General features: G+C 43.3%; 1 protein-coding gene across 1 annotated transcript; it reads left to right on the top strand.

Annotated features, from left to right (window-relative positions):
• Positions 1-12,431: 12,431 nt before the first annotated feature.
• On the top strand, positions 12,432-27,187 carry LOC146174539 (uncharacterized). Its single transcript, XM_084584946.1, has 3 exons — positions 12,432-13,323; positions 25,587-25,704; positions 26,656-27,187. The coding sequence occupies exons 1-3, from the start codon at positions 12,606-12,608 to the stop codon at positions 26,912-26,914; spliced, it is 1,095 nt and encodes a 364-aa protein (XP_084441072.1). The 5' UTR covers positions 12,432-12,605; the 3' UTR covers positions 26,915-27,187.
• Positions 27,188-27,556: the final 369 nt, after the last annotated feature.

Raw genomic sequence — 27,556 nt, 5'->3', positions numbered from 1 at the left:
GCGTCGAGCTACTTACATCAGTCGTACAGGGTATAATGAAAACATGTATACCATGTCGTAAATCGAAGAAGTGTAGATTTCCTGGCTGGTTCTCGCGGGATTTGACACCATACTTGAAGAAAAAACAAAAGTATCATAAACTCTACGTGAAATCAGAAAGTGAATATTGGTACCAAAGATATTCACTGTGCAGAAAAACTGTGAAAAAACTGATTGCACGTGATGAAGCCGAGTACCACAAACTTCTTTAACAGAACTTTAAAAAGGAACCAAACAGTTTTTGAAATTTTGTGCGCAAGCAACGAAATGATAAGGTTAGTGATGCTGTGATAAAGACGCGCGATGGTATCTGTTTTAAACCTCAAGATGTATGCCAAGTTTCTGCTGATCACTTCAGCTCTTGTTTTCTGCGCCATGATAAACTAACTGCTTTTATCACTTCTAAAGACAGCGCAGCATGTTTGGCTTATGATAATGTTGCCGAGCATGAGGTTCTTTTGGCGATTCAGAAACTTAAGCCAGCTTCTTAATCAAAGGATGCGCTGACGTTTTTGGCCCTGTTTTAGCGCATTTGTTCAACTTATCATTGCAAACTGGTGTTTTTTCTTGCCATTGGAAATTGTCAGTAATTGTTCCTGTATTCAAGTCTGTTGATGCTTGTAATGTGAACAACTTTCGACCTGTGTCACTGATTTGTTCTTTTGCGAAAGTTTTTTAAATGGTTGAGTACGAACGCATGGGCTCATACTTCAAGCAGAAGATCTCAATTCTGCAGCACGGTTTTTTAAAAGGTCGATCTGTGGAAACGAATTTATGCAGCTTTCTTGATTATACTGGCCCACCTGTATTTAATCGCGGTCATGTAGACGCAGTCTACTTTTACATGACTAAAGCCTTCGATACGGTTTCCCATGAGGTACTTCTGATGAAGATGGAAAAATACGGGCTTTGCCCCATGTACTGTAGGTGGCTCAAAAGCTACCTTAGCAGCCGCCGTAACATGGTCCAATTTTCCGGCTGTGTATCCAACTAATTTCTATCATCTTCGGGAGTGCCTCAAGGCTCCAACTTAGGAACGTTGTTGTTTTTAGTGTTTGTTAATGATTTGCCGCTACATGTCAAAGACTCCAGAATTTTGCTCTTCGCAGATGATTTCAAATTAATCCGTAATATTGGAGATATTGAGGACTGCCGCAAATTGTAAGCTGACATTAACAACGTCGAGAAATGGTGTTTGTTGAATCGCTTAAAGTTGAATATTAAGAAGACTTTCGTCTTGTCTCTAACTACGAAACGCGACGCAGTTCTATTTGATTATACACTTTTGGCGGATCTTCTGTCTCGTGTGGCCCATGTACGAGACCTTGGTGTTGTTGTTGACTCAAGGCTTGATTTTAGATTGCATGTAAATTTAATTGTGTTACGCGCGTTGAGACATATCGGTCTAATCTCTAGACTAACAAAAAAATTTCAACGGCACGAATGTCTACGCACTCTATACTGCGCCCTTGTAAGACTGCGTCTTGAGTTCGCGTCAGTAGCCTGGAATAACGTATCTGCCACCTATTGCGCAAAAATTGAAAATGTCCAGCGTAAGTTCATACGCATCTTTTATGATAGATATATTGGACGCCGTCGTTTCTACGACTACGATTCTCTCTTGGCAGACATCAATATCTGTACTCTTGGCGACAGGCGACTCATACGTGACGTTTCTTGAAAGAATTGTGCGTGGTTTCATTAACTGTGAGACCTTACTAATGCCACTGAATTTTCGTGTGCCGCATGCAAAGGCTGCAAAATGCTTTGACACATTTTATCCAGATTTGCACGCCCATGATTCGTATACAAATCTTGTATAACAAAACGTTTATTGACACGGACATATTTGCCTAATTGTTGTTTTCATGCCTGGTTTTAAATGTTATTAAGTGTTCTGATGTATCTGACCTAACGTGTGCTCCATTAGGCCACTTGGCTGTTGAGGCACACTCAAATAAACACTATCTATCTATCTTATCTAATATATTAGTGTCAACAAAAAAAGGTACACACTCACACGCGTTACAATGTTTCGCTAAGTTTGTTTCATTCCTTTTTACAGAATGTACATTTTTTTTGGCTGCAGAATTTGTGGCCGTAATTTACTGATCGCCCAATAAAAACGCTGAGTCATTTTCCAGGCTATCACAAGGGTTCACCAATGTCCTGTACTTTTATAAAGCGTCCATTTATTGCAGGAAAACGTGAAGATATCATAATTTACTAGTGCTGATGGGTTTCGTCATCGTCGTCTAAGGCTCGTAATCTTTCCAACATACAGAGATATCCGGTGCACTAATACTTGTAATACTGTGCGTTTTAGCTTCACGTGCTACTAGCGGAGCAACAACGTCAAAGGATACACTTCCGACTTTGTGGTTTCAACATGTAAACATTCGGAGAAAGCGTCGCCCGGTATGCGCCTATCTGTGCATCTTTCGATTGTCAACGATGTTTATTTTTTCTGGAACATATTTTTGTCCTCGCTAGCCAAGCGATACGTCCTTGCTTGCACTTTCACGTTGAAGGTGGCAGATATTCAGTCGCAGATATGAAGATGCACCACAAGATCGTACAAGCTGCAGCGACTGTTGAAAGCGCAAAAGCAAAACTCGATACGCGTATGCACTTGCTAGCACACACATCCATGGCTTCCTATCTTCTATTTGTGAAACAACGCGTATTCCCCATGTACAGAAATGTTGTGACGTATAATACCAATGGTTTTATCCTTATTTAACGCGAAGGCATGTTCCGATGGGGTCATTCTGGTTGAGCTTCCCGATCCGCCCGGCATGTGTTGCGGAGCGGAAATAGTCTGTCCTGTATCAGTTCCACTCATGACGGGGTTGTCCGGTTTCCGTTAACCCGGACATGACCGGTCCTGCATATGAGCTCCATAAAAGAATGGTCCTCCCGGTTTCACATTCATACTGGAGTGGGATGTCAAGTTTGAGATGTATACTGAAAATGATCTGCCCTGTATTAGCTCCATACCGAGTGGATTTTCCGTTTTGAGATTCATACCGGACATGACTTGTCCGATATAAATATGTTTATGCTTCATTTAGGACTGGTCGCAACGATATCAAATTTATACGGGATAATACAGGACCAGTTAAAACCCGTTTGTCGCGATACGAAATTTTTCACTAGGATTGTGTTACAATTCCGTAAGTATTATGTTTCACAACCACCATTCAGGGTTCTTTTCAAAATATAGGCTTCGTTGTCAACTGGCTGAGTGCTACAATATGAATTAGACAGTTGTAAATGTTATTTGTATAGTTTGTTTTACAGCCAGATAAGCGACGGTGAACTAATATCTGGATCTGAGCTAATTGGTCGATATCAAATCATCAGCTACAGCCTAAAAGCCGTGGACGATGCACCCTCTGGCGGCGTTGCTACGAGATTTCTCGGTATTGTAAATATGCAACTGCAGACGATATTTCCCTGTAGTTCATATGCAGAAAATTTATATGAAAAGCGATGTTGGTGCCTCTTGTTCCTTTCACTCTAGTGTAATGGCGTGGGACCTCATTGCGCAGTTGTTGACGCCGTTACTGCGCCAGCGTTAGTGTCACCAATATACCGAAAATTCGACGGCGGCATTTTGAGCGAAACACGATGAGAGTGGCTCTGGCTGGTAGCAGCTGGTGGCTTGAATGACCGGGCACTGAGTGGACATCACGTGACCAGATGATATGGCTCAGCTGGCAGGAGCTGTCAACTCGAACGTCTCTTTCCAGATGGTTGGGCGAGGTTAAAAACTTCCATCCAGGACCCCTGCATTCTTAGTTAGGCAGCCTAACCCTCTAGGTGACGCAGGAATGCCGCTTGTTTAAAAGCAGAACCATATTTGCATCGGAGGTCCTTTACCACACTACTGTATGATAAAAAGATATGTGAAATAATAAACTAAGCTCGTCAGGATTTATATATGGCCGAATAGAAAACGCCATCCTTAATAACATGCATCTCCAAGGAGACTCTGCTAATGCGAGCCATTGAACCGCTTTAGCGTCGTACTCTTAAAAAGCGGATCTAAAATTTCACTCCAAATTTTTCCCCGTCAGTGCAAACCGCACCAATCATGTCATCACAGTTATGTGGACTTGATTTTGCCGAACCTTGTTCTTTGAAAACGATTCTAAACTATTTTGCATTCGTGAAAAAAGTAACAACAATTGACTGCTGAATGTCGGAATTAGAGAGGTAATTCGAAACATTGCTCTTAAACTTTGCCAAAACCTTGGCCTTATTATTTGAAGCACCGATCCAAGTGTTATATTCAAGTAGGCGTGCCCACCTTCAAGACATTTTCTTTACATCATTTCATAACTACGGAGTAGCTAGCACTTTTATGGAAACAAGGTAATTGTTTGATCATCACACGCTTTCTCTCAGTCATTTTAATGTTTCATCACAAGACCTCAATTGAAAACAAATACTGTCCTGCTCATTTTATCAACAAGAGGATCCGTTGTGCCTCTGGACCATTAACGTCTCCTCTTTGCGAAACTTCGGAGAATCATAAGCTAACCATCACCATAACAAACCAATATTTCAATTTGCACTGCTTCTTTGCATCCAGTGAGAAGAGAAAGCAGCGTATCATGTGTTATGAATCACATGTTTGTCTGCAGGGTGGAGAAGGGCAGGTAGTTGTTGAGCACAGTACCCAGCCACGCTCTGACTTATGCACCTGCAAAGAAAGAGCGAGGAAGAATGTGCAGGCGGTTTAGCGGTTTATTGTTTTTCGCAGTATGGGTGCATCTGTACTGGCTTTGTGACTCATTGCTTGCCTTGCATTCCAATTTTTCTTTAAAGACACTGCTTTTTTATGCTAACAAATGTTGATTACAGCACTAGCAAAATTTCAAGCTCGTTTAGTACAATATTCATAAAATGCGGAGTGGTTTGTGGATTTCGCATTTACAGAGAAGAATGCTCTAATACCTGTTTGTACGGTGTTTGCTTTTTGCGAGAGCGCATGAGCATGATGTTCTATGCCGAGGGAAATGGAAGGTCGGCTCAGCTGTCTTTCTTCCGCCTGACTCCTGGTTCGCCGGCCAGATCGTGACGTCACTGCACATGTCCTGCGGAATGTAAATGAAACAGTCGTTTCGCACTGTCATTGGTGTACTCAGGCTGAACCCCTCATTGCACCAGATCTGCTGAAATTGTTTAACAATGGCGTGTCCGCTTGCAGTGCTTTCAAACTAAAAAACAGCCACATTGGAGCAGGTTCGAACGCAGCAAATTTCTGGAGAAACCTTGTACAGAATTTCGTGGCTATAACCCAAGCCTATATTCCAGGTCCTCTGGAGGATTTGGGTCTTGCTGGACTATCCACAATGCAATCGAAGACTACAATAAGCTCTTTATCTGTGTATGGCAGGTCGTTGTCTCCATCAGCATCTATTTGTGCAACATGCCCTGCTCGGGTTAACTACATTGAAACTCTCCTTTTCTTTTTCTTTGCATTTCTTTTCAAAATGAGAAGTAATGTGATTCGCTGAGCTTTAACACACACAAAACGCGGAGCTCGTGGCCTACGCGGTAGAGCGTGGCAGCTAGGAGGAGAGATGAAATGCGAGTCTACGCAGGGACCGCCGCTGTCTGAGAGGGAAGAGGGGAACGAGGGAGAGGAGTCACTTTCTAGCCAGCGCTGCCCGCGACGCAGGGACCGCCAGCTGTCTCTGAGCATGTGTCACCTCTAGACAGTGAGGAGGGGGCCGTATACTGAACTGCCATCATTTTCTTGATATTTTGAATCGCTCAACTTAACCGACCATGCTTTTGTGCGCCGGACTGCCGCCGCATTTTAGATGAAAATTCAAGTTAGTAGGCGAAAGAGGAGCACGTAGCCATAACCCCGCGCCCTCTTGGATTAAGGAACACATGATATAATAATTATATTGCAGAGAAATCAGCACAATATTTGAAATAATAGGAGTCGTAGCTATTTTCTAAATTGAATGCAATTAACACTAAGCATGTAGGCAAAGCTGAGTGTAGAAAAATTGAAACTCGACCACACGATGCCATATTGGATATTTGCAGAAGGTAGACGATGGCCATATATTGCTAATATACAGTCACTATGACGCCTACATAATTAAGGCCCCGATGAGGCTATATAAACTCCCATTGACAACAGGCATATGGCCCTGTTTTTTCTATATAAGGTCACGACGACGCCATATATGCCCTTTATCAGGCCACATAAGGTCACCAGGATACCATATATGCCCCTGATCAAGCCACATAAGGTCCCGTTACCCGTTCAGATATGGATTATATGTTGCATATGGCCAATTCTGAGCCTTATAAGGGCAACATTTTGCACATATATGACCTTATCTGGCCTGATTTTCAATTTGATATGCCGAGATAAGGTCTTATTCGCTGCCTTATATATTTGTATCTGGCAGCATATGTTCCATATCTGGAGCAGATATATAATTTTCGTAAGGGTTGCTGCTAAGCAGTGTTCAGTGGGCACTTTAAAACTGGGCAACAGAAATGGGTAGTATATAGAGTTTTGGAATGAAATTAAAATGCTCTGCAATCCCCATTCGAAGTTATTGGGTTAAATGTAAAGAGAGTTTATAGGTCACGTCCTGCATGCACTATTTGAAAGATACAAGCCTAAATGGCATACCAAGTCCGGTCATCATTAGTACTAGGGTCATGCAGGACGTTATGGAGAGGGTACGCCGATCACACAACCGCGGAGACTTCCTCACCCTTGAGCATATCCTTTATATACTCTGTGCCTGTCAACTCCGCGGCCGTCGCCGCCGCTCCTCCTCCGTTTACAAGTTACGCCGCTGGCTGCCGAGAGATGGCGACAGCGACGTAGGGTCACCCTCGCCAGGCGAGTGCAGGGTGCGCCGTGTTGCAAAGCGGTCCGGATAGCCACGCGCTGCCGCTTTCTCGCTGTTTCGTGGACTGTTTTGCAGTATGCAAGGTCATGCTTCTGCTTTTATCTGCCTTCGGGTGCTGCAGGAATACAGCATTGCACCAACTGGTAAGTGCCAGCTTTGCTTTGTCCTTCCGGCGATAGCTGCAAAGTGTTCAGCTGCTTTGAGACTTGTAAAAAATAGTGGAAGCACCAAACACTGTGTTTATTAAGCGTCAATACTGCATTGTATTGTATTGTGTTGGGTTTTTTGGCGCATAAGCAACGCAGGCTATCATACGCCAGGAACAAGGTTTTTAAATTTTGTGCATAAGGAGTGGTATATTTATATAAATATATATGTATATGCATATTTCTTAGTTTGTCCAGAAGCTTTGCATCCTTTAGAAAATGGATAACATTTTCAACTTCGCCAAGTGAATCTTCTCCCAACAGCAGGCTGGGATAGAGAGGGATCTGTTCTGTATAAAAACATGCAAAACTTTTTTCCTTATCTTCTCTAGTTCAGTGCACGAAAGTAGGACGTGGTTTATTGTTAGTTCACCTCCGCATCTTTCACAGAGATCTGTCGTCTTTCTTTAGAATGAAGCTATGTGTCAGATGAGTGTGTCCGATGCGAAGACGACATAAAATGACTTCGATGAAGCGTTTTTGGTGACTGCACGATTTACATTCTTCAATGATAGACTTGACAAGGTGCAATTTATTATTTATTTCATTGTTCCATGAGCTCTGCCATTTTACTCTCAGTTTTCTCTTTACAAGTCTTTGAACATCTTTATGTGGCATGTTGACTAGCTGTATTTTAGTATGACGGGCTGCTGCATCACATGCATCAGCTCTCATTGCCGCTGATTCCAACGTGGCTTGGTACCCAACAGAGTTTGTGTGCCCCTGTGTTTTTGTGGCTATGATATTATGAATGATGTTTCCGATTAAAAGTTCTGTAGCATTTCTATGATTTAATGTGACAACGCTGAGAGAATCGGTATAAATGATGCTATTTTCAAAACCTGTCCTTAATATTTTTTTCTTACGCCTAAGAAATAACATGACATTCAGCTGTGAAAATTGATGAGAAATACGGTAATTGTACTATTTTTTTCCATTTTTCTTGTACGACAGCACTTCCAACATGAGCTACTGTTTTAGACCCATCTGTATAGAACGCTGTGTAATCTCTGTATTTGTCATTTAGTGCCAAGAACGTCTTTACTATGTGTTCATGTGGTGTTTGTTTCTTACGGAACTGTGTCAATGCAAAGTAGTGTAAAGCGGGGAATGGGTACCAGGGGGGCATTGGACTGGGTTTTTGGGCAATATTTGGAAGAGAATCAAGTATGCCTAATTCTTGGCATATCTGTTCAAAAGGAAGAATTAATGGTCTGATTGCTTGAGGTTTGTTGTTAATCATGGTTCTGAATGAGCACTTTGTAACTAATACTGCAATAGTAATGTTAGATGTGCACTTGTCCTTTCTGGACTGCAATGCTAATTGCTTCCCTGCCTAGCTCATCTATGTGCTCCTGCGAAGGTTTTTTATTTGCAGTATACGCTGATTACCAAATTTTGTGATAAAATAGAAACACATGATTTACCTATTGTGACGATGACTACTTTAAAGTGAGTTAAACTGAATCGTGCAAAGCCTATATTATACCGCTGTCACACGGGCATATCGAAGGCCCTCGAACCGACTGCCTATCGACTCGAAGGCCTTCGAAAGCTGCCACACAGGCGTTTTTCAGTGACCATTGAGTCGATAGTCTATCGAGTCAGCGGAGCTGCTCAGAACTATACCGAGATCTTGAAGGCCCTTGAACGTCCGCAAGGTTGCAAGCGTTGACCTGAGGAGCGTCACGCACAGACGTGCACAGCGCGTTTACGATACAAAAACGCGAACAAGCGTTATTTTATACCTTCAATTTGCGCGGAAAAATATTAATATCCGTAATAATTTTAAAAAGCATCGTTCTTTTTAAAGCAAATAATTTATGCACTCTCTACCCCTTTAACATGCGCCACTGAGAAATGCAAACACAATGAAAAGCAGAGACGTATAAACGCTAGCGAGTTAAAAAAGGAACAAAAGAAAATCAAAGTTGTCTTTGAATAACAACTAAACACCTGCAGTTACTAAATAAAGGTAGCAGTTACATTTTCTTTTGCATTTATAGAAAGATTTTAGTTCTTCAGGCAAAACCGAAAGAAACGATAGTGGCGCCACAAATTTTGTCGCCAAACACCATAACTATTTAAATAGACTTCGAGTTTTGCCGTGTAGCAGCGGCACAACTCCTTCGAGTTCCATCGCGATTGAAAATCTCTAAGCCTATCGGCTCAATCGCCTTTGAAAATGACCGTGTGACTAGGGTATCAGTTTTCCTTGTCAACTAAATCACTGTCCCTCTCTAGCATCGGAAACCGCAAAACTCCTACTCAACCGCATTAAGGCCCATAAAAAATAATGACAGCACTAGAAGTGCGTTTATTACGCCTCAGTAAGGTAATATTATTATTAAATGTGCACGTGTATTTTCTGGACTGCGATGATAACGTCCTCTCTGGTTAGCTCGTTTGTGTGGTATTTAACATGTGCTCCAGCACAGTATTTTTTGTTTCGCTAACTGCGCAATTCTGTGAATAAATAAAAACACAAGCTTTGCCTATTGTGACGATTATTTTGGAGTGATCGAAACAGTAAGATGCAACGCGTATATTTGTCTTTCCCTGTTTTTCAGGTAAAAAAAATCGTTTGTACGATGCGCTGAATCATTGAAAATAACAGCTGATACTAAAATTGTCGTCCTTACATATCTCAATGGCATACTGCGATGCAGTTGTTCCAATCATCTGTAACTCAAGCTGGCTTCTGAAGTGCTTTCAGTGACAGCAGTCACCGTGAACATTTTTTCCTACTTGTGGCAACTATTCATCGCATCACTTCTACATGGTACTATAGTAGCACTATTGCTGTTGTGAAATGTGCAAATAAATTCTTGGGCCTTTGTTCTTAAATTTTGTTTTATTGCAGCGTAGACTAGCATCGTAATTTTTCTATTACTATTGGCGCTAGCGGAGGAGTCATGCAGTTTTTCGAGCCAAGCGCAATTTCTTGAAACCGCGTGATATAAAATGTCATATAGCGTTGGTATTATTGACTAACAAGTATCATGTTCACTTGTTACACTTAGTGGATTTCGGCCTTACAAGTAAATATGCTGAATATGCACGATTCATGTTTAGGAAAAGTTATCACGCTAGCGAATAACAGCGCTCCCGCCCCGCGCCAACGTTCGTACCCGTGCGCCTCGACCCCTACGTCAGTTGCGCCCTCAGCGAGGGGAGCGGCAGCACCGCGCAACTTTAACCGACGGCGCCGCTCTATTGTTCGCGCGGCGCGTTGACAGGTACAGAGAGTATAAAGGAGGCTATGCCTTGAGTGACCTTGTCTGAAACGAAATCCTGTTACCAGAACAAGCTGATTCCTCCTCTTACTTGAAAAATCTTTGTGCAAAATTTTTTGTGTAACATTATATCGCAGATGTGAAGAAGTTTCGACCAAAGTTGCGACGTTCCCAATTTAGGGCGTCTTCTCTCGTACATTCCGCGTCCTTTTCATTGCAGCTTAAGCTGCAATATGCGTTGTTCTTTCTCTTGCCTTGCCACGTACTTGCCGTTCGCGCTGCGCTTTTTCTACAATGAATATAAACCAAATACCGATATTTCGTCTGACGGCAAATGTTCCTTTACTAAGGAAAAAAAGAGAAGCACGTCAAAGGAGCGCAGTGGAATGAATATATTGTGAAATGGAGAGTTAGTTACTCCTTTCAAAAATAAAACGCCTCACTGGAAATATAGGAACTGAACTGTAAAAAAAAGGTTTTTTTTTGCATTTTTAAATTACTAGTGAAAAATGCTATAGTGTGTCAAACAGGTACTGTGTTTGCGTAGTTTCAGCTTTGTTTTTATCAGCTTCTACATAAACACACCTATGTGTTTCTTTAGTGAGGGTTCAACTGCAGGTGAAGTAATTGGTGCTTGTGTTTGTTTTTGATATCACAACGGATGCCAAAATAATAAGCAAGCTGGAAGATCTGTTGCAGCAGCTAAAAACAACTTGAAACTGTGGAGTTTAGTAAGCATATTCTTCGCTGTCTGCCAGCAGATGCTATTCTATGAAAAGAACAATATTACGATGAACACATACCTTTCAGTGATTTTTTCCAGCATACCACCAATCAGTGCCTATTGCTGCGGAACTGCGGAAATCGAGAACTGTACTGCGAGCATACCGGACGCAATTCGCCAGACGCTAAAGATTAGCTCCCTTCCCCGGAATATAGACCTCAATTTGAACTTGGCCCGTAGGGCAGCCCGGGCGAAGTATGTACTACAATATTATCTACAAAATCCACAACGGTATACACGGACAAGGCTCCGTATGCAGGAAGCTCACATAACAGCGCAGTGGCGGTGGCTATTGATTCTAACCTAAAGGATTAGCTAGCGCCTCAGTCAGGGATTGCACGATAATCGAAGAGGAAGAGCTGGCCCTTGCTCTAGTGGTGGTAGCCGGGTATCGAAGCAACACGTGCCTTACCATTCTTACAGATTCCAGAAAAGCATGCCGTAACTACACTAACGGCCACATAGGTGGCGCCGCGCGCAAGCTCCTCCAGAGCGCGACCCCATCAAAAGTCACACGTAACATCTACTGGTTGCCAGGACACACCGACATAGCGGGGAACGAACTCGCAAACGAGGTAGCTCGAGGGTATACGAGCCGAGCGTCCTTCCAATCGGACAATCTACCCGAGCGAGTTGGCCCTACTCACTCAGACATTCTGAAATTCTATAAGGGGGTACGGATCCGCCGCCTCATCGTGATCTAAATCAACAAGACGCAGTGTACTGAAAAAGACTGCAGACAGGAACATTTCCAAAACTGCATAACCTTAGCGAGAGTTACCCGTCGCAATATCGGGACACCTGCCCTTGGTGTGGTAGCAAACCTTCGTTATACCACATCACATTGGAAATGATAGATTTCGTAAAGACCCGGGTGCGGAACAGTAGGAGAGCCGGCTTTCCAGCGGCGCTCTGGGTTGCCAACTACGTCTGATCCAGCACACGCAAGGAGTGTCGAAGTTCAGTGGAGCCCTGGAATTGGGGCGTCAACACTGTGAGAAGAAGGAAGATGGGCCTCTTCATTTTCGTCTGCTACTATCACAAGACCTTTCTTGACAAATTAACGTCTTTCCTATCCTATCATATATCAAATGGCATGTCACGATGTTATCCCAATCGGGCACTACGCCAAACATCGCGTCTTTTTATCGCTTTTTGTAAAGCGTTTCACGTGGAAGATATCGGCAAAGATATCAGATCTATTCCTTTTAACTACATTGTGATAACATGTGTATTTTTCCACAGTTATTGTATCTGATTTGTTCTGTCTATCAAACCGGATGAAGTCCCTTGAACAGTGTCAGCGCTGTGCACTTCAACTGCTACGTAGGTAGTGTAAAAGTGAATTGTGCATGTTGGCTAGCATCGCCCCCAAAGCTTAGCCTTCTTTCGCTGCGGCCTCGTCTTCATCGGCAGCATCGCTATTTTGCCAATTGCCTTTATGGAAGTACGAGGACTAGAATGGTTGTTGAAAAATACCAACCCGGAAGAGCTGATGCTCTTAGACGATGAGAAGCTCTCGTGGCTCCCGCAGCTGCGGGACTGTGAGCCAAAAGATGTAGCGGACGTTATTTTCGGCACTATGAGGGCCATTCGGCCGAAGACCAAGCGCATACAGTGCGAGGCGTGGATTAGAGCGTGGCTGATCCCTGTGCAAGAAATCCGGAACTGGTGGATCTATCGCTTGCCTGATCCACCGACGATGGATACCTGCACATCTGTTGCGGCAACCGTGCCTTCTTCCTTCAGACGTCTCCAACCCAACTGTAGTGAAGTGCTTTACGCAAAGGTTTTACGTGGTCATTCTGTCTATACCTGCATATTGACAGAAACCAGAGGTGACCCCTCAGGGGAGCATGATGTCGTTTACGTTGCTATGTGGACAACACTACCCTTAATGGCCACGCACAGCTCCAGCGAGGCGCTTCGAGGCTCACTGGACGAGGCGGTTCACTCTGCACTTCCTGGAAGCAACCTACGTCTTCAACTAATGTCTTGCGGTACACTACAAGAGTCTTTAAACCATGTCATGAGATCTGTGAGCCCAGTCACAGCGCAATCAAAAGACCAGCTGGATTCCGAAAATGGTGAGCCAGCGCAAGCACAACCGACCGTGGCTTCCCAAAGCGAACAACAGCCTTCTCTCCCGGATGGAACCGGTCAGTGCAACTGCGACTATTGTATAGAATAGTGACAGCCATTAGGAATTTGCCTTACCATTCGGAGACTAGTGCAACCCGTCTCTGTAACAGTTACGCTTAAACACCATCTCAATAGCTTTAAGCAGTTAATCCGGAAATAGGAGATAGAAACAAAGCAGAGGAAAGATGTTGGCAAGTCCTACTAACACTGTCTGAGTTGTCATGAAGAAGGTATATTTTAATGAACTGTTTCTTTAACCGCAATGAATGTCTTCCTAGCGCTTTCCGCTTCTGCCATGTTCCAGACTGCACGCAAAGTTATTAATATTGGAAATCGCATAGTTAAGCCGACTTTATATTGAACAAATATATGTCTATATGAAAGTAAATTGAATATTGCAGAAACCGAAAATATTTCAAGAAAGTTCATTACAACCTTCATGATGCCTAGGAGCGCTGTCAAGACTTTTCTTTGGTCCATATAGAGGAGTACCTTAAAACGGTGGTAATGATGGGGCATAGATTGATTTAAAAATGTGCATGGCATTTCATAGTTGTGTTTGTTCTGGCCACGGAGTAAGATAAGACAGGAGCGGCGGCTCCGGCCCGCTGGAATGCATTCGACTTAGGACGAGTTTGCTACGGGAACGCCGAGCCCGTGTCCTGCGCTCAGGTTCGCATTGTACTCTCTCCCTCTGTTTTCTTTTCCTTGCCGACGCGACTTTGGTCACGTTTTCCTCCTCTCTCTATATTCCTTGCAGAGAGACAAGTTGGTGTGCCGCCTCTCGAGATTTTTGCGAAACGAAATGATTTCAGCTCGATCCAGGCGTGAGCGTCGCGAAACACAGTCGCGAACAATGTTCGGAGAGCAGACGGAAAGGCAGCTTTGTGCGTCTCTGCTAGCCGGAACACGCACAACTTGAATCGTAGTTATTTCGCGCATGCCAACCTATGTCTTTCTTTAAGATAAAGCTCCGCCAGTGTCGTTTTGTCGTCTGCGTATTCCTTTGAGAATGAGTCGATAGGGGCATGCAGATGACAAACAACGCAGCGGGATCACCAGTACGCGGATGCTAAGGCACACAGCACGGCAGACGTGGGAGGAGAGCATACAGTGCGCTATTTTTTAAGGTTGTAGCCTTTTGGCTCGTGAAAATAAATCCGGTGGCCGTGAGTTGTGCGCGAAATCTGTCATATTCAGCAAGATGTGTTCTTATCTAGCGTTCCTGCTATCTGCAATGCCGTACTTGAAAGCGCGCCAAGGTACCCCACGTGACAGGAGCGATAGTGTAACATTCAAATTAACACTTGCCGGAGAACGTGTGACAGATACGGCGCCTTTGCTTTCCTGTAAACCAATTATATGTAGCTCGGCAACTAACGCCGATAAGAAGAAAACGACCAGAGGCAAATGATAGGAGAGGAAGAGTAGGCTTTCGCCATTCTCCTCTTAAGAGACATGTAAGACACCCATTAATTTTTTTACATATATGCGGATGGTAGGGTAGGAGAAGTGTTTTGTCGTTGGCCGTAATTCAAGGCACGGCAAAGGAAACGAAGAAGTCCCCTTGTTTCGGCCGCCATCTTATTATAAGCTTTTAGAGCTGTGGAAGCAGAAAATTCGCCCGATGGAACGAGAAATAACTCAAAAGTACAGGATGTGTGCGCGGCATTTCAAGGATGAATTTGTTGCCCTAAAATGCTACAGCAGCTATAAAGCAAATACATGGATTGATGAAGAAAAACGGACTCCCCTATATCAAGGGCACGATTCCTACCGTATTTCAGCAAACTCAAGAACAAAAACCTGTTTGTGCACTCGGCCTTAGAGGGAAAACTTGACATGACGCTTGTAGTGTACAAGAAAATATTAGTCTCTTAGTGTCCTAGCTACTCGCTGTTCTTGTATGATGGGTGAACATCATCCACTAGTAGTGGCCGGTTTTTGTTTTTTAGAATAAACTTCTAAAATATGAACAGTAGCTTTCAGCGATGGCTCTGCGTTACTTTTTCCCCGGTGTGTGTTTATTGTCCTTGGCTACAAGGCCGAAAAATGCTTGCGCTTATTTTGCGAGACTTACCCTCAGTCATATAAAGCCATAGTTGGTCGCTCCGCTGTGAATTATCCTTCTCCCATCGATACTGCATCTGCAAGGTTGATCTTAATAAACGCGCAGCTCATATTGTGATGTCAACGCACATTCAAGAGCCCTAGGTTGCCCAAATTGATCCAGAACCATCCATTGCGACCTATGTTCGGCCATATGGAGGCGCCGGACACTGAACTTGACATCGCGTACCATTTTTCTAATATTAATAATTACAAACCTTCCATCAACAGAACGCAAGAGAAAACATAGAAACGTGAAACGCGCTGTCTGAATAGGGACGCGGCATGTGAGCTGTATTAGCAGGCGTGCGTAACGCGACTGAAAATGTGTCGAAGATGAGGCAGGTAACAGACGACACTTCAGTGCAGCTCCAAGATGCACACAATGCAATTTCGAGGGATATAATCCCGCGACGATGCAGGCGATGCGCAAGTGCAGTGACACGAAGCAGACAACAGACGCGACGGCAGCACAGAAAAGCGGAAGCGGTAGCGGTACGCTTTAACCGCGTCGGTGGTCGATGGCTGGATGGATGGAATATAGGAGCGTCCTCTTTGAAACGGAGGCTTGCTAGCATTTGCTATCATGCTCATTTTACCCCCTATATCTTAATCATTGTTTTAGATTGGTCAACTATGCCAACATTCTAATTATTGAACTTTTGTTTCTACATTACCAACATTATATCACTTTTCTGCATCTAATCCAGTCGTTTTTTGCTAGCTTCCACCACAGGTTTATTCACCCGGCCACTGGTATCTCGAAACTCCAGAGCTTCAGGAACAGTGACTGCGCCTGCATCAACTTTCGAATGGACACTGTTTCTTTTCCATCGAATGTATTCAATTTTCACATTCTGTAGTTTTCACCTGTTGCTTAGCGCTCTTTATTTCTTCGTCCTTGTGACCAGCACACTTACTGGTTAGTTTCCTAGTTCTTTTCCTACATTGTGAGTCAACGCTTTTTAGGCACAGGTATTCAAATACTTTAGCTGCCCATCTGTTACTGTCCAATTTCCTCAGGCGTTCCTCATATAATATTTTTCTCTGAGCTTTCCGTACTTCGAAAGATGCCCAGCCCATATTTCTCTGTATCGCCTCATTCGTGGTTTTGTCGTGGGCACCTAGTGCTAATCATCCGACGGGTCTCTGATTTATTCCTAATGTCGACTTTAGGCGCAAAGCAGCATTTCCGAAAGTAAGCCCGGGCACCATAATTCCTTTCCAAATACCCCTCAAAGCATACCTGTTGTATCCCCACAATGCTCTATGCTTCATTATCCCGGCATTTCTTCGCCTTTTTGCATGAATTGATTGCTCATCCTTTTCAATGTATGCCAATCCTTAGTTTCACCCATACACCGAAATATTTATATTCTGCTGCTCTGGGTATTTTAGGGCCTTGTATTTTAAGACCCTGATCAGTTGAGCCGTTGAAAATCATCAGACCCGACTTAACTGCGCTAAAACTGAAGCCCAGAGCGTCCCGTTAGTCTCCGCAATACTTAACTAGAGTTTGCAATTCTTCCTGACTCTCAGCTAGCAGCACAAATCGTCTTCATACATCAAACCAGGGAGGCGCTGCTCTATCGCATTTCCGCCTAATCTGATATGACAAGTTAAAACCTAGTTTACTTTCTTGTATCCTCCGCTCCAGGTTTATCATATGAAACATGAACAGGAGCGGTGAAAGAGGACAACCTTGTCTGTGATAAATGCTAGCGCCATTTATCGGATCCGCCGCTAAGCTTTCTCCGATGTAGCAAAATTTCCGACTTGCTAAGGGCGAATTCGGCGCTCCTGTCTATATTACCCGTGGTTTGGACGCATCAGTTGCATTGTTCGAGGACGCGTGGTAAGTGGTTTGGTTAAGGGGTTAGCATGCCAAATCGGCTCAGGCTATGAGACTCCGTAGTGAAGGGCTCCACAAATTTCAACCACTTGGGTTTTTAAAGACCATTGACGTCGCACAGCATACGGGAACTTCGCTTTTCGTCTCCACCTAAAAGCGAACGCCGCGCAAGGACTTCGGCCACGAATTCTTCGGCACAGCAGTCGAGCGCTCTGACCACTGCGGCGGGTGGCGTTGTAATTCCAAGCCGAAAGCCTTTCTTAGCTCCTGGTGAAAATCTAGCGCGGGTGAGATCTGTTAGCAGAATTTGTTCGCGAGATGTGCTTTCCTTGTCTAGAGCTCTTGCCGTCTCCATGGCAACGTAGAGGGCGCGATAATGTGCGAGACCGTATCACCAGTTCCGCACTTGCAGAAGTACTGCACAAACTCGTGCCCAAGAACAGCACGCCATGGGAGCGACGGTGTGTCTTACAATACGACAATTGCAAAATCGCTTTAACGAACTCATGCCAGGGAAAGAAAATTTCCACTGTTCGGCACGAGCCCTGCTGTTCCTAGATGTTCCCTGTGCAACAACAACACTCAGGCTTTCGCATTTTTCCATTGAAGATTCTGCAGTGCTCTCCGACGGTTATTAGCATGGCCTGTTTCCCACTGATCGTCGTGATAGACCCTTTTCCTTGGACCCAATGCGACTGTAAAAAGCGGTGTTTGCGGTGATTTGCTACCCATGAGTGTTGCAAATATTTAGACATTTGGTACAGTGGTGAGATGTACGAGGGTGAATGCCTGAACGTCTTGCACTGCAAACACAATGCAACCTAGCTTCAACTGCTAGTGAAGTGGCTCGCGAGAATAGCGCAGCTGCCCCTGTTCCCAGGCCGATTCCCCTCCCTTTCGCTGCCTGTGGGACGCTGCAAAAAGCCGACGACCCCAGATTGTGCCTAACGCTGAAAAGCAACAGCTGTAGCCTTATCGCGTCGGGATGCATGTAGAGATCGCTTTCACTTGGCGGTACGTTCAGTCATTGAGTCACCTGGTTCTCGTGCAACCAAGAGAGTGGCTGGAAAATTTATGCCCCAAGGTTCGTTCGTAACAGGAGGTCAAAATTGCAAGAAATTACATCCGATTATTTTCATACTATCTGTATTCTTTGCCGTTACTGTTATCAGGTGCACCAAATGTGAAGCAGTGCACGAGAACACAAAAATAATGTCTAATCTGAGGTACACCTAGATTAGGCCGCTGAACTGAAGACTGCATGCGCATTGTTGGATGCTTTGATGTAATGCACATCCAAAGATAAGAACAAAGACAGCCGTTTTGGACATATGTAGGCGCCCTCATGGCTGATTCACAGATTAAACGCGTAAGTCAAGAAATCCTGTGCTGTTAACGACCGGACGGAGGAAACATTTTTTTTTCTGATATCTTCCACTATCAAAATATGTTACGTGTTTGGGCTACGAACGATTCTTGCAAGTGCAAGCAACGCCCATAATTTGTTCTGGGCGACTCACTGTTTTGACTGAAAGAAAAATTACTCTGTCATGCAATGACGTGACAATGTTGAGAGAAATTGTATTTAAACGGCGAATCAACCCGATTCACAAACTGTTCACAAGAGGCGCGGAAACTACAAGCACTTGCGATAGTGGAGATGTCAAGAAGGAAAGCCTACGGAAGTGCTCTTACAAAAGAACGCATCATGAAGGCACGCCACGTGTTTTGCAATGAGAAATACTAAGAACTTTAATGTTTTTAAGCATTTGTGAAATAATGGAATTATATTCAATGTTGTTTTCACTGCTGAATACCATTGCGTTATTCTACCTACCGTTCTGATCGGACAATAACTATGTCCAACTTTTTTAAGAAAGGAAACTTCGTGGTCTGCCGGCAGCACTCTCCTGTTTGAGATCGTGTGCTCTGAATTCAATTCTCACGCTATGCGAGTAGTTGTAAATTTATTGCCAAGTGAATTTTGTTTTGTTACAGGAACCTTCATAAGAAATACACCGTCAATGCAAATGATATTTACCTGATTTATTGAAGTTATATAGCGCTGTTATTCACTTTCTCGAGGTGTGGAAGGAGGCACGAAAACAGGAAATCAAAATTGTGAGAGCTAAATTTATCGCGCTATAAAACTCTCCAGAGCGTTCTGTCACTCCCCGTCTCGAGAGAAGTGCGAAAAATCCCGCACTCCGCTCCAGACAGGCCAACTCTGTCAAAGGATGCGCAAGAAAGTTTGCACTGGCTCAGATAAAGGCTGCTTCTGTCAACGTTTGTCAAGTCCGTGTTTGTTGCTCTGTGCGAAAATGTATCTGACACGTCTTTGGCGGCTAGCACGAGAATATTGCGCTGTGATGCGCCATGTACGACAGGGAGGGGAGATCGTATTTCGGAGATGGAGCACATTACAAAAGGATCTCATAGGAGAGGCTGCGAATTATGCAGTCTGCCAGGAACGAGGCATGGTAACAATACATTTTGGGCCAGGCATAATACGGGACTAAAACAATATATAATGCAAGAACAATAATTCCACTGTTGTTCATAATTAAAATAGTTTAGGGCGCAAAAAACAAACACAAAGGTAAGTGACGAGACGGAGCGTCACTTCCTTTGTGTTTGTCTGTTTTTTGCGCCTTAAACTATTTTAATTGTGAACCAAAACCAACTAGCCCAGCAGCAAGTGCTTTTAGTCCACTGTTGTCGGCGAAAATGTGAGTAAGCTATTATAGTTGGGCTGCATATGAGCTACCACATGATTACAAAGGTATGCGCGCGCCAGCACAAAAAAACGACCCGAAGGGAGACAAAAAGGGTTCATCTGACGCATCTGTTTTCTGTATGCGCAGTCACGCGTTATGCGACAATGTCCTCGCTGTTCATAGTCTTCCGCTGTTAAGCTTTGGTATGGCATTTCTCACTGCATGCATCAACGGTCTTTCAAATGAAACTATAAATAATACTCATAGGAATAATTTTCGTGATGTTTTAGCTTCCACTGTATAAGATGCCAGTTTTAAATATACAAATAAAGATTTTGTCGCTTTCATATATTGCCAAGATTGTGTATATAAAATTCATTATGTATGTACCTGCATTTTACATTTACCCTGTATTTCGTTCTGCGCACTCTCCTATGAAATGCCTGTACGTTCCTAAAGGTAAAAAGTAAAAAAATTCGAGCTGCAGAATTTACAGTGCAGAAATGCGAAAGCCGGAGTGTTGCTGGTAGACACGCGGTGCTTCATGTTTGATTTCAACATATTATCAACTAAATAGACCTTCATTATCATTACTGCTGTCATCATTGTCATTATCACTAATTGCAGTGTCACTGTCATTGCTACTATAATCTGAGGGTAGACAAGGAGAATTATTATGTGCGTTTCACGATACCAGGCGTGGGGCAGCTGGTTAAAGCACTCGGTTGGGGATTCGTGGAATGAAGGTTAGATTCCCTTTGGAGTTGGGATGTTTTATTTTTACTATGACGTCATCAGGATGATTGACAACTGACACATCAGTTCACAGCTCCGACGCACTCATCTGGGGCACAACGCTGGCGCACGGGATTTTGTTCCATAAGCCTAGAAAGGCTTTCGGCCTAAACAGCAGTAGGCCTGTCCCCAGACTTTAGGTTCCACGCTTTCCGTCGAACAGATCGATATATTTGTCACTGTCGCAGATACATATTCGATATCAGTGATTATCTTTTCTGCAAGGATGTGTTGGCTGTTCGTGCTGCCTTCGTGCTATCGACTATTCCGCGCTCAAGCATGTTACGTTGCACTCGTGAATGGAGCGACGTACTTCGCGCCTAGGCAGCTATACGCATTCCTGAGATATTCGTACGCGTTGCTGAAAGCAAAGTGTTTTTAGGTTTTATTTTATGTTTGTGCAGGAGATCTTCATACAATGCCGAAGTGGCGTATGGAAAAATGAGCCAGGTGTTCATGACAATGTGTGATTTCGTAAGGCGAGCAGTGGCGTATCAGCGAACTGTTCATAAATGGCCATACTCAACATGTGTGTCACGGCTTGTAGTTCAGTTTCTTTCACGGTTACGTACACTGACCTGAGCATGTCCAACTTCAAGCTTTTCTCTGGCAGCTTATTGATGTATACTGTAAGACCATATCCATCGGCATATATCCCGTTTTCACGTTGTCAATGCTTTGCCGTCGTATGTATTTTTGCTGACAACTTAAAGTGACCACGCGGAGCTATACGCCCATTGTTGTGAGGAACGGCGTGCGTTACGTTAAATATGGACATGACAGCTTAAACACCAAAAAAGTAGCTTCCTTCGCGAGCGGAACTCCACATGCTTGAGAGCAAAGATATGCATATTACGCTGGTGACACCAACCGTAATTGCAGTTAATGCAGATATCTAGTTTGTTTCTACGGTAGTGACGAATGTATCGATCCTCTCGACGAGAACCGCAGCACCTAAAATCAAAGAAAGTTTGTGACGTGGCAGCCAGTCGAGAAACGCACTTGTTGCCCGCTTGTTTTCTAATATTATTAAAAATTAGCCTTTTCAGTATCAAGACTAGAGAGAAGGTTAGCGCAAGCGCTGACAACGTAGCCCTGACATTTCATACTGTGCCCAAAATGCATGGACTTCTTGCATAAGCGTCAGCAAAATGTGCTGAAAAGCAAGATACGCGGGTATTCGCGCACGAGAAGATACTGAACGCATTCACAAATAGAAGGCCCGAAGTGCCGAACCGAAAATAACGCAGCAACTAAAACTGTTGAGAAGCACAAATAAACAGTGCACTCTCTACCTCATTTCGTGAGCAATACATTTCCTGCAAATGAAACAGCAGGAGATGTATATTGCATCAAAATGCACTGTGATTGTCATGCGAGTACCAATAGAGCTGATGTGAAGGTAAGTGTATGTTTTCTTACGCCAAGAAGCCGAAAAGTACGGAAAAGCGCACATAGTTCAAACAGATATTGAGGTCAGCATCACGCTTCACTGCGGCGAACGATCGTCTGCCGAAAAACAGCCTGCAGAGCAGCAGAATCAAAGGAAGGAACTGTGAAGGCGTGCGCCCCACTATCAGTCTGATGACTGTGCCATAAACCATAGCAAGAACTATTCGAGAGCAAAGGGACCGCAGCCTTTCTTAGCGCATACCGTTACACCCGGCGCGCATCTAAGAGCTGCGCCGCGAGAGCGGAGAGAATCCGGTCCACGGCTATTCAGAGCGGTCAGGGAACTTTTGACTGCCTCTGTAGGTTTCCTGCTTTCACTTGCTTTCCTCTGCGAGCTTTGTCTTTCGCAATGATGATGTTTCAATTACACAAAGATGTAGTTTTGCTGTTTGCTGAATACTGGCAAACATGGTAAGAGGTTTCATTTCGCAACCCATGTAGGTGTCGTCGTTAAATAGAAATTATAATTTGCGGCTAAAATCAATGCACTATTATGAATTATATTACGATTTGTAATAAAACCTACATCAAAGTCATGTTTTCTACGCTTGCATGGCGAAATCAATTTCCTCGGATGAGGAGGGAATGCAGTATGTTTCGTAGAATTGTCTGGTATTTCAATATGCCGCGCAAAATAATACAGCTGCAATGTATATCGATAAATATTTATTTATTTATTGTACACTCAGGGCCAAAGGCATTACAGAGGGGAGTGGGTTACATAGAACACATAGGTAAATACAATACAGTTAATGTTACAAGGATGCAACGTCAGTTTTCTTCAGAATAAACTAAATTAGCTAGAGCGTCGTGAAAACGTTATCTTCAATGGTTGCAATGTCGGCGGGAAGGCTGTTCCATTCGATGGATGTCCGGGGAAGGTATGACTGCAAAAAAGCTTTGGTACGGCATTTAGCGGTTCCGACTTTGTGACGATGGTCGACGCGACGTGAAATGTATTCTGGTGGTGAGATGAAGTCGTCGTGTAATGATAATATATCTTGTGGAATAGAGTTAAGCGATTGATTTTGTAAGGATGGAAGGGAAAGATTAGCTTTCATGGTTGTGATGCTCGGAGTACGAATAAAATTTGAGAGAATGAAGCGGACGGAATTATTTTGAACAAGTTCAAGACAATATGCTATGTTATCATGCGCAGGGTCCCTTATTGATGTTGCGTATTCATGTCTTGGACATATTAGTATTTTATAAAGTAGAAATGGTTAGGGAGGATGGAGCGGCGAAGAAGTTGCGACGTGAATACCCTAGCATGCGATTACCGGTATTAATCACGTATTCGATATGGGTATGCCATGATATATTTCATGTGACATGGACCCCTACATACTTATGAGTTAACTGAATCAAGAGGAATGCCATTCAGGGAATATGAAGAAGGATTTGAGGTGTGAGAAATGAGCATGAGCTTGCATGTATTAACGTTTAATTCGATTTTCCATGTTCTGGTACCAGTTGGAGACAAGATTAAGATCGGACTGGAGTAAGTCAGTGTCGTTCTGGTTACTTAATTTCTGGAACGTTACACAGTCGTCTGCGAAAACATGGATGTTAAAAGATACGGAGGAAGGTAAGAAATTAATATAAAATAAAAACAAAAGTGGTTTAGGGACTGAACCTTGTGGTACACCAGACAGTACGTTAGTAAGCGGTGAGGTAATGCATTTAGCGAACACAAATTTCCATCGGTTAAGAAGATTCAATCCATCGGAAGACATGAGTATCAAGATAAATATTATTTCCCCTGTGAAGCAGCAATTATTAAAGGCTTTAGAGAAGCCCAAACACTGCAGTCTGCGCAAGATAATTTGTCAAGTATGCGATCTAGGTGATCAGCGAATGATAGCAACTGTGTTTCACATGAATATGTTCGCCGAAAACCATGTTGCGCAGATGTAAAAAAGGAATTGTAATCAAGAAAGGCAACACTGTACTTGAATATTATATGCTCCAATAATTTGCAGCATGTGCTAGTGAGTGAAATGGGACGAAAATTTTGAGGCGAGTGCTTACCACCGGACTTGTCAGGTGGAACCACCTTCCCTATTTTCCAATCGTTAGGGAGGCTTGATGAGTCGAGTGACTCCTCGTTTTGTTAGTATAATTGAACTATAGGCGCAAGTACTCTTCAAAAACTTGGAACTAATTCCATCAGCTCCAGCAGAATCATATTTCAAAGACTCAATTAACTTAGTAACGCCAGGTACATCAACTGTTATAGGAGACATATTAGAGAATTCATGGTACGGTATATTGGGAAGTTGATTAGCCGAACTCGAGGAAAAGCTCTCAATGAATGCAGCATTTAGTAAAGTAGCACAAAGGTCACTAGGTATAAGGTTGCCGAAGGTATTCTCTAACGTAATTGAAGAGTCATGTGCAGGGTGTATAACGCGCCGGAACTTTTTAACATGTTTTCAAAATAGATGGCCACGTGGAGGATAAAATGTTATTCTTTCCAAGTTTAAGTGCTTTCGCATATTCATCAGAAGCAGATTTATACGTAGTCCACCACTCATTAGAAGGTGAACGTTTATCATGACGGTACAAACGTTTCTTTTTATTAGATAATCGCCTGATACTTGAATTCCACCAAGGGGCTTGGGGATTAGAAGAGACTATGCGCTTAGGTATGTACTTATCAGCTAGTTGGTGTACATTCGTTTTAAATAATAACCAGTTCTCTTCTACAGAGCGAGTATCGAAATCTTTAAGAAAGTGATCAATAAATACACATAGTTATTATTGATAGCGACGAAGTTAGCACGTTTGTAATCTAGGATCATTTTTTTTTATTTACTTTTGGACGCGGTGTATTAATACAAAAATTAAGCAAACGATGATCGCTGATACCTGGTAGATATGTTAGGTCTATAACTAACTCCGGGTTAGTTGACAGAATTATATCAAGGGTGTTCACAGTATTTGTTGCACACCTAGTGGCTTGCATTACTGAGTTAGTGAAAGCAATGTACAGAGGTCTAAGAATTAATTAGCTTGTAACGAATGCAATGATAGTACGGCGGCTGCGCCGTCCACAGAATATTTGGAAAGTTAGTCTTCCAGAAGAAAGAGCGGAGACGAGGGCAAACGTGTGCGAACAAGGTTGATGACATCGTGAAGCTCGTTAGTAAATGTACAAGGATAGGAAGGAGAACGGTAGCAGACGCCAATAATTATTTTCAGGTGATCTATTACTACTGACGCAAATATTGGTTCTAACTCGTTGGAGATTTGGATGCATGAAGATGGAATATCTTTTAAAATGGCAAGTAAAATACCACCGCCTTGTCTTGCCGTGTTTGACATAAATCCTCCGCCTCTTTACCTGTTGTAGCCGGAATCCAAGTTGACGCTACAGCCCATTCCAGCTTATCTGGCAGCCATCTTACGCAGCATCCCCCGTCTGCCGAGGCGGGCGACATGGGAGAGCATTCTGCAGTCGACACGGACCAGTACGTATGCTCCGAGAGCTTTTTCTGAAGCGTTGAAATGTCAATTTTTTCCAGCTAATTTTATCTTGCGACTCTGTTTTCAATTAACAGCTTTAGAGCAAATCATTCTAATCAAGCATTTTATTTTCACCAGAAAGAGACAGCAGCGAAACTGCTTTGCAGGTTTTAAAGACATTTTTTTCCCAGCCAACTGACGACAAAGCGGACGATATAGTCGGGACCAAGCTATCGCGCACAATGATCCAAGCTCCCCGAAATTTGACTTTACCGTAACGGGCTCTCACGTACACACGTGATCAAAAGTCCGGAAGCCAAGCGATTTTCATATCAGCCGCAAAATTGAGCCGTCAAATCATCATTGAAGGCTAAAAGGCGTTTAAATTGCCTACAAATGACTTGTTAGCACACTTCGAAAATGTGTCATAGGATTTCACCCTAGCTTATTCTTTAATGACGCCATAACGGTTTCATTTAGCGGCTGAGACGAAAATCCTTTGACATCAGGACTTTTGCACAAGACTGTACGTTGGGGAACTAGCATTTACATAATGGCGGGGTCCACGTCGGTGGCTTCAGTGTGAATTTACCTTCGTTACCGTGTTTTTAGGTTCGTTCATTCCTATAACGATACCGGAAGCTTTCGCTTTATCTTGTGTAACCTTCAGCACAAATGAAAGAGCACTGAATAAAGGCAGAGGGGGAGGGGGAAGCCTCAGTTCGAAGTTTGAGCCAATGTTTCATAAAGTGGGCTTTTCTTCGCTGGAAACGGTCTGCGTGCCGAAACGTTGGCTTGACCTGCGAACTGAGGCTTCACCATCTTCTTGCTCCCGTTATAATTGAATTCTTGGCACAAATCGTTATTCATATGTTGTTTTTTGCACCTCGGGTGATATGTACTAATGTTCTGTTAGATCATGCATTGGGTTTTGTCTATTTTGCATATTCTTTCAGGACATACCCCCTTCCTTCCCAAACCTCGAGAGCAGACGGAAGTTCGGCTAGCAACATCTCCGTTCCTCCACCCACGCAAGACAGAGCCACGCCAGATGAATACTGTGAAATGCCTCTTCAGATATGCAGGCTCTGCGCCACTGTCTCCCCCGATACTCCACATCTGCTGTCCTCTTACTTGGTGTGCCCCTATTGTTTCGTGCAGTTTCCAGACATCATCACCTTTCACAATCACCTTTTGACGCACACTAATACTTGAACATGTGGACGATTAGTCGTTTTTACGTCTCTTTCGCCAGCTGAGAATAACGGTCGACATCTACCTATACAAAGTAGCGAAATTGTGGCGGCTGGGACCAAGCATGTCGGTATAAAGTGGATATGTCAGAGGATTGTTTTACAGACTGACTGCGATTTGCGCGATAATGATATGCATGCTTTCGTCGTACTGTTTTTGTGTGTTGTAAATAAACATTGCAAAGTAAAAGTATCTGGGTCTCAGATGTTTCTAAAATGACATGACATGAGCCGGCTCGTCATAATTGTAAGTTGAAGGTGAAGTCACAAATATAGTTTTTTATTAAATTTCGATAATTATTTGGTGCGTGTTTCTGCATGCGTATTTTTGAATCATTCTGGTAACTGCTTGCGATATTCCATAAGCGGTCAGTCAAAAATTTGTTCGAAACTGGAGCAAGATGGTACTAAGTAGGCATTTTCCTCCAAATCAAAGAACTAGTCATTGATTGACCTTTTCAGTTAAACGTGGTTCTGCTAGTGATACGGGTCGAGTATTCCATCAATACAGGTTCTTAAAAAACACGATTTGCTCAGGTCAACGTATTGGAACGGCGCACTGAAACATTTTGCTCGTGATTACGACGATAAGAAGGTGCTATTT

The sequence above is a fragment of the Amblyomma maculatum genome, chromosome 11 (assembly GCF_055883805.1).
Source record: "Amblyomma maculatum isolate TAMU_Amacu chromosome 11, ASM5588380v1, whole genome shotgun sequence".
Classification (NCBI taxonomy): Eukaryota; Metazoa; Arthropoda; class Arachnida; order Ixodida; family Ixodidae; genus Amblyomma; species Amblyomma maculatum.
The sequence above is the reverse complement of the archived record's forward strand: the minus strand, read 5'-3'. Positions and strand labels throughout refer to the sequence as shown.

Excerpts from the sequence above, each read along its gene's own strand:
- LOC146174539 (XM_084584946.1), top strand. The coding sequence starts at position 12,606 with ATGGAAGTACGAGGACTAGAATGGTTGTTGAAAAATACCAACCCGGAA. Across the intron at positions 13,324-25,586 it reads TTCTCTCCCGGATGGAACCG|CCGGAATCCAAGTTGACGCT; the intron begins GTCAGTGCAACT and ends TACCTGTTGTAG. Across the intron at positions 25,705-26,655 it reads TCTGCAGTCGACACGGACCA|GACATACCCCCTTCCTTCCC; the intron begins GTACGTATGCTC and ends ATATTCTTTCAG.